Below are 16786 nucleotides of genomic sequence, written 5' to 3'. Positions count from 1 at the left end.
GTCTGACAGCAGCTGGGAAGAAGCCGTTCTTGAGTCAGTTGGTACGTGACCTCAGACTTTTGTATCTTTTTCCCGACGGAAGAAGGTGGAAGAGAGAATGTCCGGGGTGCATGGGGTCCTTAATTATGCTGGTTGTTTTGCCGAGGCAACGGGAAGTGTCGACAGAGTCAATGGATGGGAGGCTGGTTTGCGTGATGGATTGGGCTACATTCACGACCTTGCGGTCTTGGGCAGAGCAGGAGCCATACCAAGCTGCGATACAACCAGAAAGAATGCTTTCTATGGTGCATCTGTAAAAGTTGGTGAGAGTCGTAGCTGTCGGACAATGTTCACCATCTCTTTAGTCCCCTCAACCCAACATGATAACTCTTCTGCTCTCAGTTGGACAGGAGCCAGGGATTCCACAAAGTGAGTCAGGAGAGTTGGGGAGAATATTTTCAGGTGGGGGGGTGATTAGTGTTGTTGGGTTTGGAGTGGGCTATCTGGGGGCTGCTGTGTGTTGGAGTGTTTTGACACTCCAGCCGATTTGATTAGAGCTTGTGCTCCTGAGCAGACTACATTTCCTAGGAAGTGAGTGTAAGGCAGACAGTGCAAGTCTGTGTGGCTACAGCCATTTAATTCCACTATCATATCGAATGAAGGAGCAGTCCAGGCAGTGTAAAACCAGCTATCAGAAATTAAAACATCCTACATACGGACTGTGCAAGTGTAAATGTCAGGACTTTCTCACGGCCCTGATGCACGTCAGCGGATTGCATTGAGTCATTCATTGCTCCCGATGTCGGAGGATTCGAGCCATGGAATTGACACTAGCTGAAAATTCCATAATAGTTCAACAACTCTATCCAGTGACAGGACATTAGAGGCCATAATATTGTTCACTTTCCGAGCCAGCGCTGAGTTATATTATTGAATGTGACCTCAGAAAAATTGACCTAACATCATCTCCGCTCTCCATTTCTTGCGTTTAAACTGCAGATAGCAATAATGCATTTCGTTATTGAGATTCACAGTTTCTGACTTGACTTCGTCTATTACCCTTAGAAGTCAATATCCATTGTTTCTCACTGTTGTAACCAGACCTGACAGAATCATGCGATCTTGCCATTGGGATCACGTATACTGGTGTGAATCTCCTAATGAGCACAAATCTAGGATAAACATGTTTCCCTCTAATTCCTATATACTTTCTCAAGCTTGCAAACATGTGACCCTCTTTTTAAAAAAAATTTTCTAATATACCTGTCTTGCATTAGTTAGTTACTCTCTGATATTACTTGTATATGTTATATTAATTTCCTTTGTGTTTAAAGTTGAATGAGAACATTTGTTTGCATGTGATTTTGATTCGTGTCATCTATGGATGCCTTGGGAGTAAACCCGGGAATGGATATTTTCCCCCTAACTTGGCACAGTGTTTTACCATATGGGACCGAGTGAATACTTTCCATCTCTAAGCAGAAGTGGGAAACATTTGCTTTTTGTAACTGTTAGTCAAAGACCTAATTGGTTGTGGTGCTAAAACTTGCTGTTGCTAGGTCTTTCTTCGCTGGAGGCAGGGGAAAGTGAGATGTATTTTCTCTTGGTTTAAACCAGGAACAAGTTGAAGCTGGTCTAACCTCCTTTCTCTTCCCTTCTCTCTCTCCCAACCCCCCGCCACTACCCTTGTTTTAATTTTACTGTTTATCTGAATGTACAATGGGGGTATTTAAATAGTCAACCCAGACATTTCAAGCTCACTTTTAAGAAGTGCCCTCCTTGTTATGCCAATTTCCTTAATTTTATGGGTGGATATAATCTCTCCATAATTTTGAAAAGAAACAATGGTCTAGTAAAATGTCTCAATCATGTGACAGTTTCCTTGTTTGAATCTTTATTAACCTTACTAATGTTAATAGTTTGTGTGGCCAGAATTTGCCAACGGATGAATGGCATTGCTGTTTGGAAGAATGATATGTTAACAATGCTTTTTTCTTCAGCTTTAATTAGTATTTTTTTAAACCCAGCTAGCTTATCTGTTTAATGGACAATTTTTAAAAATTACTGTTACAGGATGTGGGCTTCACTGGCTGGGCCAGCATTTATTACTAATTGCCCTTGAGAAGGTTGTGATGAGCCACCTTGTTGAACCGCCCGCAGCCCATGTGGTGTAGATATACTCTCGGCGCTGTTAGGAAGAGAGTTCCAGAATTTTGACCCAGTGAACGTGAAAGAACAATGATGATCAAAGACAGGATGGTGTGTGGCCTGCAGGGGGACTTGCAGGTGGTGCTGTTCTAATGCACCTACTGGACTTGTCCTTCTAGGTGGTAAAGGTCGTGAGTTCGGAAGGTGCTGTCAAAGGATCGTTGGTGAATTGCTGTCATGCACCTTTCAAATTACAAATTGCTACCACTGTATGTTGGTGGTTTCTGTGATGTGGAGATTCCGGTGTTGGACTGGGGTAGGCACAGTAAGAAGTCTCTCAACACCAGGTTAAAATCCAACAACCAAAGTCCAACCAAATAAACCTGTTGGACTTTAACCTGGTGTTGTGAGACTTCTTACTGTTGGTGGTTTAGATATTGAATGTTTAAGGTGGTGAACGGGGTTCTAATTAATAGGGCTTCTTTGTACTGAATGATGTGCAGCCTCTTGAGTGTTATTGGAGCTGCACTCACTCAGGCACGCATTCGACCACATTCCTGATATCTGCCTTGTGAATGGTGAACATATTCCGGAGAGTTAGGAGGCGAGTCACTCCCTGCAGAATTCCCAATCTCTCACCTGTGCTTGTAGCCACAGTCCTTATATGCTTGGTCTAGTACAGTTTCTGGCCAGTGATAACCCTCAGGATGTTCATAGTGGGGATTCAACTACTGTAATGCCCATTGGATTTCATGCAGAGATGGTTAGTTTCTCTCTTGTTGATGGTCATTGTCTGTCATTTTTGTGGCATGAGTGTTACTTTGCTGAATGTTCTCCAGGTCTTGCTGCATATGGACATGGATTGCTTCAGTATCTGACGAGTCATGAAAGGTGCTGAGCATTGGGCAATAATCTTCAATCACTTTATGATGGATTGAAGATTATTGATTAAGCAGGTGAAGATGGTTGGGCCTAGGTCACTACCCTGAGGACGTTCTGAGACTAAGATAATTGACCTTCAATAACCACAACTCTTTGCATCACTCTGCTGATGATCGAGTTGACTTGGGGCGGCAGTAGGCAGAGTTGGATTAGTCCTGCTTTTTGTGGACAGACCTAGGGCAGTTTTCCACATTGCTGGATAGATGTCAATGTTGTAGCTGTACTGGAATAGTTTGGCTCGGAGTGCAACTTGTTCTGGAGCACAAATCTTCAGTACTATTGCGGGAATGTTGCCAAAACCCGCAGCCTTTTCAGTCTCCAGTGCCTTCAGCTGTTTAGTGATATCACATGGAGTGAATCGAATTGACTTTCTTAATTCTGGGACCTCAGGAGAAGGCCAAAACGGACCATCCACTCAGCACTTCAGGCTGAAGATTATTGCAAATACTTCAGCCTTGTTCTTACTTGTCTCTTCCATCATTGAGGCTGGGGTATGTGACCCACAGTGTCTCATGGTTGCCCTGTCTTGAGTAGCTAGATTGGTTTAAAATCTATCCCACTATATATGGTGGTAGTACCACACAATGCGGTGGAGGGTATCCTCAATGTGAAGACTTGACTTTGACCATACCTACTGATATTGTCATCAGATGCATCTGCAGCTGGCAGGTTGGTGAGGATGCGATCAAGTAGGTGTTTCCTTATTGGTTCCCTCGCCACCTGCCACAGACTTAGTCTAGCAGGTTTGTCCTTCAGTTATTCAACCAGCTCAGGCAGTAGTGGTGCTGCTGAGCCACTTGGTGAATATTGCAATCCCCCACCCGGACTGCATTCTGTGCCCTTGACACCGTCAAGGTGTCATTGCTTCCTGCAATGGTGTTCAAGATGGAGGAATACTGATTCATGAACTACGGGGTGTGGCAATGGGTGGTAATAGCAAGAGGTTTCCTTATCCATGCTTGACCTGATGCCACAAGACTTCATGGAGCATGGGGTCTGGAGTCAATGTTGAGGACTCCTAGGGCATTTCCTTGCTGACTCTTTGCTATCCAACCACCAGGAATGGTGATGTTGATGTCTAGGACTTTGTTATGAAAGGGGCAATCTCGGGCTGTTGCTTGATAGAATCCTTACAGTGCAGCAGGAGGCCATTCAGCCCATCGAGCCTACACCAACAACAATCCCGCCCAGGTCCTATCTCCGTAACTTCACGTATTTAACCTGATAATCCCCTGACACTTGAGTATCAACTTAGCATGGCCATTCAACCTAACCTGCACATCTTTGGACAACTGACTGGCTTGCTAGGCCATTTCAGTGAACCGTGTTACTGTGGGTTTGGAGCTACATGTAGTCCAGACCAGGTAAGAATGGCAGATTTCCTTCCCTAAAGGGCATTAATAAACCAGGTAGGTTTTTATGACCATCAGCAATGGTTTCATGGTCACCATTACTGAGTATAGTTTTTATTTCTCGATTTGATTTATTATTGTCATATGTTTTGGGATACAGTGAAAAGTATTGTTTCTTGTGCGCTATACAGACAAAACATACCATTCATTGAGTACATAAGGGAGAAGGAGAGGGTGCAGAATATAATGTTAGTCATATCTAGGGTGTAGAGAAAGATCGGCTTAGTAGATGGTAGGTCCATTCAAAAGTTTGATGGCAACAGGGAAGAAGTTGTTCTCGAGTCATTAGGTAAGTGATCTCAGACTTTTGTATCTTCTTCCCAACGGAAGAAGGTGGAAGAGTGTGTGTCAGGAGCATGTGGGGTCCTTGATTATGCTGACTTCTTTTCCAAGGCAGCAGGAAGTGTAGACAGAGTCACTGAATGGGAGGCTGATTTGTGTGAAGGACTGGGCTACATTCTCAACCCTTTGTAGTTTCCGGAGGTCTTCAACGGAGCAGTAGCCATACCAAGCTGTGCTACAAGCAGAAAGGATGCTTTCAAACTTGAAAATGAAGTTGGAGCAGAATTTGGCCACACAGTCGTAAGGCATAACTATAGGGTTCGTGGTGGGAGATATAGGAAGGATATCAGAGGTAGGTTCTTTACGCAGAGAGTGGTTGGGGTGTGGAATGGACTGCCTGCAGTGATAGTGGAGTCAGACACTTTAGGAACATTTAAGCGGTTATTGGATAGGCACATGGAGCGCACCAGGATGATAGGGAGTGGGATAGCTTGATCTTGGTTTCAGATAAAGCTCGGCACAACATCGTGGGCCGAAGGGCCTGTTCTGTGCTGTACTGTTCTATGTTTTAAGTGTATAAGGAGTATAGTAAGGGACTGAAGACACAGCCTTGCGGGGCACCGGTGTTGAGGATAATCATGGAGGAGGTGTTGTTGCCTATCCTTACTTAATTGCAGTCTATGGGTTAGGAAGTCTCTGATCCAGTCGCAGAGGGAGAAGCCGAGCCATAGATCACGGAGTTGGAGATCAGTTTCGTAGGAATAATGGTGTTAAAGGCTGAGCCGTAATCAAATAAATAGGAGTCTGACATAAGTGTCCTTGTTGTTCAGGTGTTCCAGGGTTGAGTGTAGGGCCAGGGAGATGGCGTCTACTGTGGACCTGTTGTGGTGATAGGTGAACTGTAGTGGATCCAGGCAGTTTGGGAGACCGGAGTTGATGCAAGCTATGACTAACCTTTCGAAGCGCTTAATAATGATGGATGTCAGAGCCACCAGGTGGTAGTCATTAAGGTTTGGTACAGGAATGATGGTTGATTTATTAACTGATGAGCAGAATGGCCTCCTTATACACTGTAGGGGTTCTATGAATTTAATTTACACCAGCTGCCATGGTGGGAATTTAACCAGTGTCCCCAGAGCATTAGCCTGGGCCTCTGGATTGCTAGTCCAGTAATAGACATCGGTACATAAAGAGTAATATATTGGTTACCGTGTTTATGCCGATAGTGGTGCCTTTTATACTGTTTGGAGATATACACGGCCATGAAGCGAATCATAGAATTCTTGAATAAAGAAGTGGAATGCACTCTTCCACCAGTTTATACCCTATCAACACTTTGTTTTATAATACCCAGAATTTTAGATGCAAAAAGGTCTAGTAAGGGACATCCTTATCTAGTCCCTCTCTGCATCCAGTGATGTTGAGATTTCACCATTAGGAACTATGATAAATGCACTATTTATGTGGAGCAGAGTCATACAGACTAGGAAAGTTTTAAGTTCCAGTGATCCATGCTAGAAAGTATAATTGCCACAGCATTTGCCTAGTTTTAGGGGGGGTCATAATGCACATGGTGCCCAGCATAACTTTGATGCAAGTTATATTTAAGACATGAGTAACAGTGCGTTGGGGCAGATGAGTTAGTTATTATTGGAAGACTTATCCCAAATCTGCTTGAGTGAAGGAAACAGACCATCAGTTATCATTATCCCTTATGGACTTTACTCTGTTCATCTTTTGCAGCAGGTTTGAGGGAAGAGGGCTTCTGAAGCCTGACACTCTAGCAAGGAGCTGTTGATTTTGAGGATAAAAATGACTTCCTTTTCCAACTCATCTGCCCTATCACCACCATCTTGGCTCAAACAACACCGATTTGGTTGCAGCTTTGTGGTGATTAGGTGAAAAATAGAAATGACTGTTGTTTATGTTTTTTGGGTTTGGTAGTATAGGGATTAGTAAAGTAATATCTATTTTTGTACACCAGAATATACACGGTTTTAAAAATTCATTTTATGGGATGTGGGCGTCACTGGCTAGGCCAGCATTTATTGCCCAGTGTTGTTAGGGAGCGAATCCAGTATTGAAGGAACGTGATATGTTTCCAAGTCAGTGAATTGGAGGGGGATCTCCAATCTCTTTGATTTTGATTTGATTTATTATTGTCACGTATTAGCATACAGTGAAAAGTATTTTTCTTGTGCACTATACAGACAGCATACTGTTCATAGAGAAGGAAATGAGAGTGCAGAAAGTAGTTTTACAGTTACAGTGTTACGGCACGGTAGCACAGTGGTTAGCACTGCTGCTTCACAGCTCCAGGGTCCCGGGTTCGATTCCCGGCTCGGGTCACTGTCTGTGTGGAGTTTGCACATTCTCCTCGTGTCTGCGTGGGTTTCCTCCGGGTGCTCCGGTTTCCTCCCACAGTCCAAAGATGTGCCGGTTAGGTTGATTGGCCAGGTTTAAAATTGCCCCTTAGACTCCTGGGATTCGTAGGTTAGAGGGATTAGCGGGTAAATATGTGGGGGTAGGGCCTGGGTGGGATTGTGGTCGGTGCAGACTCGATGGGCCGAATGGCCTCCTTCTGCACTGTAGGGTTTCTATTTCTATTTTCTATTTCATAGCTAGGGTGTAGAGAAAGATCCAAAATGGCAGTGGTTGTAGATTTGGAAGGTGCTAAGGAACCTGGGTGAGTTACAAAGAACAATACAGCACAGGAACAGGCCCTTCGGCCCTCCAAGCCTGCGCCGCTCATGTGCCCAACTAGATCATTCGTTTGTATCCCTCTATTCCCAGTCTGTTCATGTGGCTATCTAGATAAGTCTTAAACGATCCCAGCGTGTCCGCCTCAATCACCTTGCTTGGCAGTTCCTGCAGTGCATTACACACAGCTGCCACTGTTCGTCGGTGGTGCAGGAATTGAATGTTTGTGAAAGGGTAGCAATCAAGCAAGCTGTTTTGTCCTGGATGGTGGTGAGTTTCTTGACTGTTTTTGGAGCTGCACTCACCCAGGCAAGTGGAGAGTATTCCATTACACTCTTGATTTGTAAGTGATGGAAAGGCTTTGGGAGTCAGATGAGTTACTCACCTCAGGATTCCTAGCCTTTGACCAGCTCTGTTACCACAGTACTTATTTGGCTAGTCCAGTTCAGTTTCTGCTCAATGGTAACCCCAGGCTGTTCATGATGGAGGAATCACGGTTGCTAATGCCATTGAATGTCAAGGGGCGATGATTAGATCCTCTCTTGTTGGAGGTGGTCATGACCCAGCACTTGTGTAGCACAAATGTTTCTTGTCAGCCCAAGCCTGGATATTGCCCAGGTCTTGCTGCATTTGGACATGAACTGCTTCAGTATCTGAGAAGTTGTGAATGGTGCTGAACATTGTGCCGGCGTCTGCAAACATCCCCACTTCTGATCTTGTGATGAAAGGGGGTCATTGATGAAGCAGCTAAGGATGGTTGGGCCTAAAACACAACACTGAGGAACTTCTACAAAACTTCTAATCAGGTGAAATCTGTTGTATTGACTTTATGCTACTGTTGAATCTTTGTTTTAATACACCTGACTTGTTTATAGTCTTGTATTGTCTGGTGGTGTTAATTCCTTTTCCGTGCAAAAGTGGGCTTGGGCTATTTTAATATGATAATCTCAGTAACCAGCTTTTCTGTTGTATACTGTGCATATATGTTTAATAATGAGAGTTAGGAGTGAAAGAATATTTACAAGAATAGTCTTTCAGAGTTAAGAATGAGGAAGCATTTGATGATGCACTACAATTGCAACTATGTATACCAAGTATAGAACAAGCTGGAATGCATAGCAAAATAATTTCAGCCTTCGATTTCTTAAGAACATTGTGCCTTCGCATTTGCTGTTCTAGTGTTAGCGAGAATCTTGTTTTAAAGGTTATTGTTTAGTACAGAATTTATTTGCAAAAAAATTCAGTTTAGCATAGAACATTTGAACATCCGTACTAAATGTCACACCAAGCTGCCTATTTGAACTTTGTAATCTACTTTTGGTGTTACTTTCTGTCTGTCTCTACAGTTAACAGAGCACGAAAAGAGAGTGTTGGAAACCAGAGCAGATATTGTAGAGTTGGTAAGACTTGTCTTTTGAAATTTAATTATGTAATTCACTTTGTTCCTCACATGGCCATGTTAATGTTAGAGGACTTCAAAATACTTTGGGATTTAAAATACTAATAAAGGCAATTAGAACAGAGTGGATTACCTTAGGATAAGAATCTCAGACTGCCTTATATATATTTTACAGAGGTACTGTCTGCATAGAAACACACAGAACCACAGTTACAGAATTTAAACATGTATTTTTGAAAGTGTATTATTGAACAGGCATGCACCTTAGTTAATGGCACAGGGTTCTAAGGCATCATGGGAAATAGGCCAGTCAAGTGAACCACATTCCTTATAACAATACACCCATAGAAGCATAGCTCTTATCAGCATGGGTACCAGACAGCTCGGTGAATGAGAGATTCATTGAGCAAAGACAAGCTGGTGGTTCCAGACAGCTAAATGAATAGGCCAGATAAGAGTCCAGAACAGGAGGCCATGGGAATGTCAAGCAGAAACTGCTAGAGCTTATCGTTCTCGTACTGTCAGAGGATATCTGTAATTGGCCGAGGTATATGACATTTACTCATGATTGGCTCATGATGAGCCAGAAGGCGGGTAAAATCTCTTTTGGAAGTTGTATAATTGTATTGCCACTGATGTAACTTTAGAGAAGGGTTAGATTGCCCAGCCTTTTGTCAATAAAGCAACGTCTTTTACCAGGATGCTGTAGCCGCGAGTCTTTGTATTAGCTAAAGTTAACCTCAATACTTAGCCTCTGAAAAAACCCCTACAAAATTGGCGCTGCTAAGCAGGGCGACTCACCAAATCTGACAGCAAGACACGTCTCTTAAGAGTGGGTGAGTATGTTTTTACCACCCAATAGTTAGAGGAGTTATGTGTCAGGTTGCCAGAACGTTTTTAGTTTAACTTTAGCTAATACAAAGTCTCGTCATCACTCTTTTTTTTTTGGCAAACATTCAGAATCCAGGACTAATTCTTTTCTCAGAATCTAATTCTAGAATTATCTTTTCATTGTTAATCGTATCAGGAATATATCGTTGAACCTAACAAGTTTTGATCCAAGGTTAATCCAAAACAAGATTTATCATAATTTCAAATATCCCAACCCTTAATTAACCCTACCAAATTAAGACTATCACATTTTCACACTTATCTTACATCTCTCCATCCTATGCTTAAAATTTGCACATTTGATTGTTTCCCACAGATCTGCCTTTATAAACTAATGCTGGTGTGAGTTTCGAAGTGATTGCTGCAGCTCATAAATTTTAAACAAGTCACTTTCCACTTCCAGCTTCTTAAACTGACAGAGCTAGGAATCTTTGTCAAATTCCTATATTTTCTTGAGGACAATCGTGGCCATCAATTATACTCAAGATTAAAGAATTTCAAAATCTTATCTTATTTCAGTTACACTTTAATCCAATCCAATCTCCATTTGATTTTAAACTCTTATCAAACCCACTATTGTAAAATCTTAATTAGGAGAAAAGTAACATTAAAACCTTAAAGCAAACAGCATAACAAAAATATCCACACAAGTACTGTATTGAACACAAATTATCTTTTGAAATTTAATTACATAATTCACTTTGTTCCTTACCATAGCCATGATTTTTTCCTTGGATTGAAGGTTAGAATGAAAAGAAAGACCTGTATTTACAGAGCACTTTTCATGACAACAGATGTCTCCAAGCCAAATGAAGCACTTTTGAAGTGTGGTAATGAAGGAAACATGATCATGGCCAGATAATCAGTTTTTGTGATGCTGATTAAAGAGAAAATATTGGTCAGGATACCAGGGATAGCTCTCCTGCTGTTCATTTACACTAATCTGAGAGAGCACTAGCATTTGATTCAAAAGACAGCCTCTTTGATAGTGTAGCACTCCCTCAGTTAAGCTGCAGTGTAGGCCTTGATTTTTGTGCTCAAGTGCCGAAAGGGGTCATGAACCAAGGACATTGCACCTTAGAAGCTGACACTGTTGAATAGTTGAGCTCCTGCCTTTCTCCATGGTAGTTTCAGACATTATCTATTTGTAGGAGTGCTTTGTTTTTTTTATAAACTGCTTAATGTCACTTAAGTTTTGACGTGGCTCCTACCTAATTTCCAGCATTCGCAGCAAAACCAAGCTGTGACTCAAATAAACCGAAAGATAGACACTGAAGTAGCGGGGCTCAAAACTCTGTTGGAATCCCACAAACTTGATACCATTAAATATTTAGCAGGTAAGAAGATTGTTTATGAGATTGGTAATGATTGCTGTATATGCTGTAAATTGTTATATAAGTCACCTATGCATTTGCTGAAGGTAGGAGTGTGAGATCAGGTATATAATAGACAATATTTATGACATCTAACATTCAAATTAAGTAAAATAGAAATCAAGAATGAATGAAAGAAAGGTACGTTATAATAGTTGCTGCTCAATTGTGATCAAGCAATAATAAATGGGCTAAGGATTATTTTTTAGATATACTTGTTAATTTGAGTTGTATATAATCTCTTGAGCATGTTACTTTTTAATTTCAGTATAGCTCAAACTTTCAAATATCTTTTGAATCTATGTTTTTCTCTTAGAGTTGCTTAAAAGTATTTTGCATTGAATCTTGCTTGGTTGAAATCACAGTAGTGTAGGACGTGCATGTCTGCTGGTTCTCTTCGATTATCTTGCCAAAACTGACTCCCTCTTCCCAATCAGGATCAGAATGTCAGATTTTCATGGGTCAATGACTCATAGATCACAGTAAGAAGCAGGTTTTATCAATGCAAATCTGAGGACCTAGATGTGAAGGATGCTCCCCTGTGATTGGAATTAATTGATTGCAGTGTAAATACAGCAATTTCATTTTCATGAAAATGTTTTTGAGCTGGTGAAATAATGTACATTTGACAACCTTGCCATTGATCTTTATTCTTGATGCATGTTTCCTTGTAGGTTCAATTTTCACATGTCTTACCATAGTACTTGGATTTTATCGCCTCTGGGTATGAAATTTAATCCCTCACTGGACCTTAATATTCATCCTCAAGGTGTCAGGAAAATGATCCATTGTGATTATATATAATATCCAGGACATAATCATTCGAAAAGCTTGGATGCCTTAAAGAATCAAGACTTTTGCATATTAATTCACTGAAAAATGTGTGTTAATCTATTGAACTTTTAAAAATGTAGTACATCATGTATGCATTTTGTTACCAAATTTGGTGCTGACAAATTATGTATGATAAATTGTAAATTGAGAGAATTGCACCTGTAAATTTTGTACTAATTTAACAATTTAAAGCTATTCTGCATTTATTTTTTTACCACGAACCTGTATTACTTGTCTCAAAATAGTTTTTTATTCTAGTTCTTTTGGCCAACCAAAAATTAAGTTATCAGTGTTCATTATAAAGTTCATTATAAAGGTCAGATTGCTGTTTGTGATAGTAACAGCTTAGACTTACAGGGTACATGCAAAAAAAAGCTTCTGGAAGCTCGTCAGTAATTGTTGTTTCACACTGAAGGGACAAGTTTGGGATATTTTCACATGTACAGAAACCAAAGCAAAAATTGATGTCAAATTTTTATGTTTGCATTGTTTCCGATTCATTTGGTAGAGATCATGGCAGTTCAGGAACTATTTGTTGACAAACTGTCATTGGTTAGTGCTGGAATTAATCTCATGAATATCAAAAGCATTTAAGGAATGATTTAATGCTTCCCAGTGGTGTCAGGCGAGTTATGTGAAGGATGTATCAACTTCAATCAGTGTAATATCACATATCAGTGCCCATAATTTCATAAAATCTAGTTTTGCAGTGTTTCGTAATAAGAGTAAAAATAATGTAGATAATGTATACAGGAAAAAGAAAAGCCAAATGAATTACATTCAATCAAGCTTTAAGGTGTTTTTCAATTTATCCTGCAAAGCATTTCTCTATTTCCAGATTTGCAGAAGTACTTGTTTCTATTATTTGGCCTGATCAATCTTTCTGATTGTTAATTGTCTTTTAAGTAAGAATTTGGATAGATATATAATTTAATTTTTCTTCACTAATTTATCAGAAAAATTTCTTGCCTTTTTAAAAATTAAACCTATAAATAGTGTTAAGACCAATTGGAAATGTAAAAGCATTTCTGTTCCTCTTACCTTGCAAAATATTGGGACAACAAAATAACCATCAGTATTTGAACCTGATGTTTTGGCTGATATCGGAGTTAGTTGATGTAGCCTGGGTAGAATAAAATGCTGCAATTTGATTTCTGCCACTGTGTAGAGAGAGAGAATATGACAAGATTTTCAACCTAGTTGTTTTCCAGTGATTCCTGCTAGACTGTGCATAATTGGGACTGGTTTGGTGTGGCAGTAGTGTCTTGCATGATGACCAGCCAGTTAACACTTGTCACCTACATTCTTAGATACAGAAAAGTTACTTGGATGAGATACAAGAAAGTATCTGATGCTTGTGGAATTTTTCCTGTGGGAATAGATTTATTCAGGCAAAGCAAGCATAAATATACTAAAAAATTGAATTTTCTATTAACATTGCATCTTAGAGGAAGTTTAAACTTTGAAATGGCGGAACTTAAATGCGATGCCAATAGTTGCATTTTCTCCCATCGAAATTTAAAGTTATTTTTTGCATATTTTTTTTAAGGCTAAAAGAGAAACCAATTTGTGCTCTAAATATTCCCTCTATTTAATGTTGAAATCTTGCAGTTCTGCCTTGGTCTCGCATTGACATTTGTAATGTTTATGTGAACAGTAATGAATTTTAAAAATGAAATAAATTTTAACAGGATATGGTAATGTTGTCTTTTGTATCTATACTTGGTATGATAATTCACTCTTTTTGAGTGAAACTGGGTAGTTAATTGAAGGAGTGGCCAATTAATTGTCAGCTACAAAGCTAACTGTAACCTACCAGCCCTGTAATTTCCTATGTACAAATGCAAAACACTAATCAAACTTACTTTAATAATGTGCTGAATAAATAGATTGTAGCTGTGACCACTTCAACAATATTTGGCTTTTGACCAAAGAAAAAGGCCTACTATTTGTTCAAACTGTTATGTAGCTGTGTATGATTTGACATTATACAAATTTGAGTTGTTGTATATAATGCTTTAACATAACTTTCAGAACTCAGCACCTCTGGAAATTTTCCCTCCACAGCCTCCAACCTCATCCTCCAACCCAATGCAGTCCACTGCTACCTCCTTGCCAAAATCCAGAAATAGGACAGCCCTGATAGATTCAATGTATCAGCCTGTTCCTGCCCTACAGAACTAATTTCTTCCTATCTTGAATCCATGCTGTCTCCCATTGTCTGGTCTCTTCCCACCTAATTTGTGATTCCTCTGATGCCCTATGTCTTATCAACAATTTCCAGTTCTCTGGCCCTAAGCGCCTCCTTTTCATTATGGACATCCAATCCCTCTACACCACCAAACCCAACCAGGGAGGTCTGAGGGCTCTCTGCCTCTTCCTTGAGCAGAGACCCGAATAATCCCCATCAGCCATCACTTTCCTCCTGGTTGAACTTGTTCTGTCACTCAATAATTTCTTCTTTAACTTGTCTCACTTCTTGCAAATAAAAGATGTGGCCATGAGTACCCACCCGGGCTCCAGTTATGTCTGTCTTTTTATCAGTTACATGGAGCACTTCTTATTCCAGTGCTATTAAAACCTGCTGCCACAACTCTTTTTATTCCATTATATTGATGATTGTATCAGTGTTGCTTCATGCTGTCACCTGGACCTGGAAAAAAATTCATTTTTTTTTCCAATTTCCTGCCCTTTCTCACCTTCACATGGTTCATCTCCAATACTTCCATTCTCTTCATTGACCTCTCTGTCTCCATTTCCAGTGATAGCCTGACCACCAGTATTCATTACAAGCCCACGGACTCCCACGGCTACCTCAACTACAACTCCTTGCCCTGCTTCCTGCAAGGACTCCATTCCTATTCTCCCAGAATCTCCACCTCCATCACATCTGTTCCAATGATGCCACCTTTGAAAATTCTGCTTCTGACGTGTGTTTTTCCTTAACTGAAGTTACCCCCTACTATGTTTGACAGGGCACTCAATTGGGTTCAATCCATTTCCAGCACCTCTGTCTTCACCCCTTCCCTCCCAAAACTGTGACAGGGTCCCTCTTGTCCTCACTTTCCAGCCCACAAGCCTCCACATTCAAAGAATCATCTTCTGCCAACTCCAGCATGATGCCACCAAGAATCTTCCTGTCGTCCCCTGTCAGCATTTCACAGGAAAAGCTCCCTGTGTGACACACTGGTCCACTCGTCCATCACATCCAACTCCCCATCCCTTTTCCATGACACCTTTCCTTGCAATCACTGGTGCAACACCTGCTGCTTTATCTCCTCCCTCCTCTCCATTCATGACCCCAAACACTCCTTTAAGGTTAAGCAGCATTTCACTTGTATCTCCTTGCATTGCAGTCTCCTCAACATTGGGGAGACTAAACACAGACTGGGTGACCGCTTTGCAGAACACCTTCGCTCAATCCACAAGCAAAACCCAACCTTCCTGCTGTTTGCCATTTTAACTCAGCACCTTGTTCTCATGTCCATCCTTGGTCTGTTGCAGTGCTCCAATGAAACCCAGCGCAAACTCGAGGAACAAAGAACAATACAGCACAGGAACAGGCCCTTCGGCCCTCCAAGCCCGCGCCGCTCCCTGGTCCAAACTTGACCATTCTTTTGTATCCCTCCATTCCCACTCCGTTCATGTGGCTATCTAGATAAGTCTTAAATGTTCCCAGTGTGTCCGCCTCCACCACCTTGCCCGGCAGCACATTCCAGGCCCCCACCACCCTGTGTGTAAAATACATCCTTCTGATATCCGTGTTAAACCTCCCCCCTCTCACCTTGAACCTATGATCCCTCGTGAACGTCACCACCGATCTGGGAAAAAGCTTCCCACCGTTCACCCTATCTATGCCTTTCATAATTTTATACACCTCTTTTAGGTCACCCCTCATCCTCCGTCTTTCCAGTGAGAACGACCCCAGTTTACCCAATCTCTCCTCATAACTAAGTCCTCATAACTAAGGAGCAGCATCTCATTTTCCAATTAGGCAGGTCAGAGCCTGCGGGACTCAACATTGAGTTCAACTTCAGACTGTGACCTTGCTCCACTACCTTTAAACTCCCTTTTTTTATACCCCACGCATTTTTTGTCTCAATGCAAAAACATTCCTTCCCCCTCCCCCACCCCCACAGCTGGTCATCTATCTCTTGCTTTTAAATTTGATACACTTTTGTTGCAATCTCTTGTACCTACAATATAGTTTCTAACAGATTTTGCCTGTCAGTTCTGATGAAGAGCCAAATTGACTCAAAACTTTAACTCTGTTGTTTCTACTTACAGATGCTGCCAGGCCGACTGAATTTTTCCAGCATACTCAGTTTGTTTTTAACTTTCAAATTTGTTTTATTTGATAGGGATGTAGATGGAAGAGAAACAAATTAGCTTAGTCGAAGTCAAATGTTTAGCTTGTAAAATACCATTTGCAAGAGGCAGTTGTAGGCTGCTCTGCTGTTTAATATTTATGCCTTGCAATGATTCATATAGGAACCTTCACGATCTTCCTACAGAGGCCAAGGAACATAGGAGCAGTGGCCCTTTAAGCCTGCTCCACCATTTGATAAGATCTTGGCTGATCTGATTGTGGTCTCAACTCCACTTTTCTGTCTGCCTCCTATATCCCTCAACTCCCTTATCTGTCAAAAATCAATTCACTTGAGCCTTGAATAAATTCAATGACCCAGTCTCCACTGCTTTCAGGGAAGAGAATTCCACAGGCTAATGTCCCTCTGAAAGAAAAGAAAATCTCATCTCCATCTTGAGAGGAGACCCCTTATTTTGATTTGATTTATTATTGTCACATGTATTAACCTACGGTGAAA

General features: G+C 41.1%; 1 protein-coding gene across 5 annotated transcripts in view; it reads left to right on the top strand.

Annotated features, from left to right (window-relative positions):
• Positions 1-16786, top strand: part of mcur1 (mitochondrial calcium uniporter regulator 1) — an 89769-nt gene that overhangs the window by 32341 nt on the left and 40642 nt on the right. For 3 of the 5 annotated variants that reach the window (XR_013500754.1, XM_078241204.1, XM_078241195.1), the window contains exons 7-8: positions 8810-8863; positions 10976-11090. Coding sequence is in view for 4 of the 5 variants with exons in the window: in XM_078241204.1 (XP_078097330.1) it covers positions 8810-8863; positions 10976-11090 (169 nt within the window). In the remaining variant the exon portion in view is untranslated. Of the gene's footprint in view, positions 1-8809; positions 8864-10975; positions 11091-11800; positions 13649-16786 lie in introns of those variants that run through there. The other 2 variants (XM_078241214.1, XM_078241225.1) reach the window with 1 other exon arrangement.

Source organism: Mustelus asterias, chromosome 2, assembly GCF_964213995.1.
Source record: "Mustelus asterias chromosome 2, sMusAst1.hap1.1, whole genome shotgun sequence".
NCBI lineage: Eukaryota > Metazoa > Chordata > Chondrichthyes > Carcharhiniformes > Triakidae > Mustelus > Mustelus asterias.
This window is presented reverse-complemented; position numbering and strand designations above follow the sequence as displayed.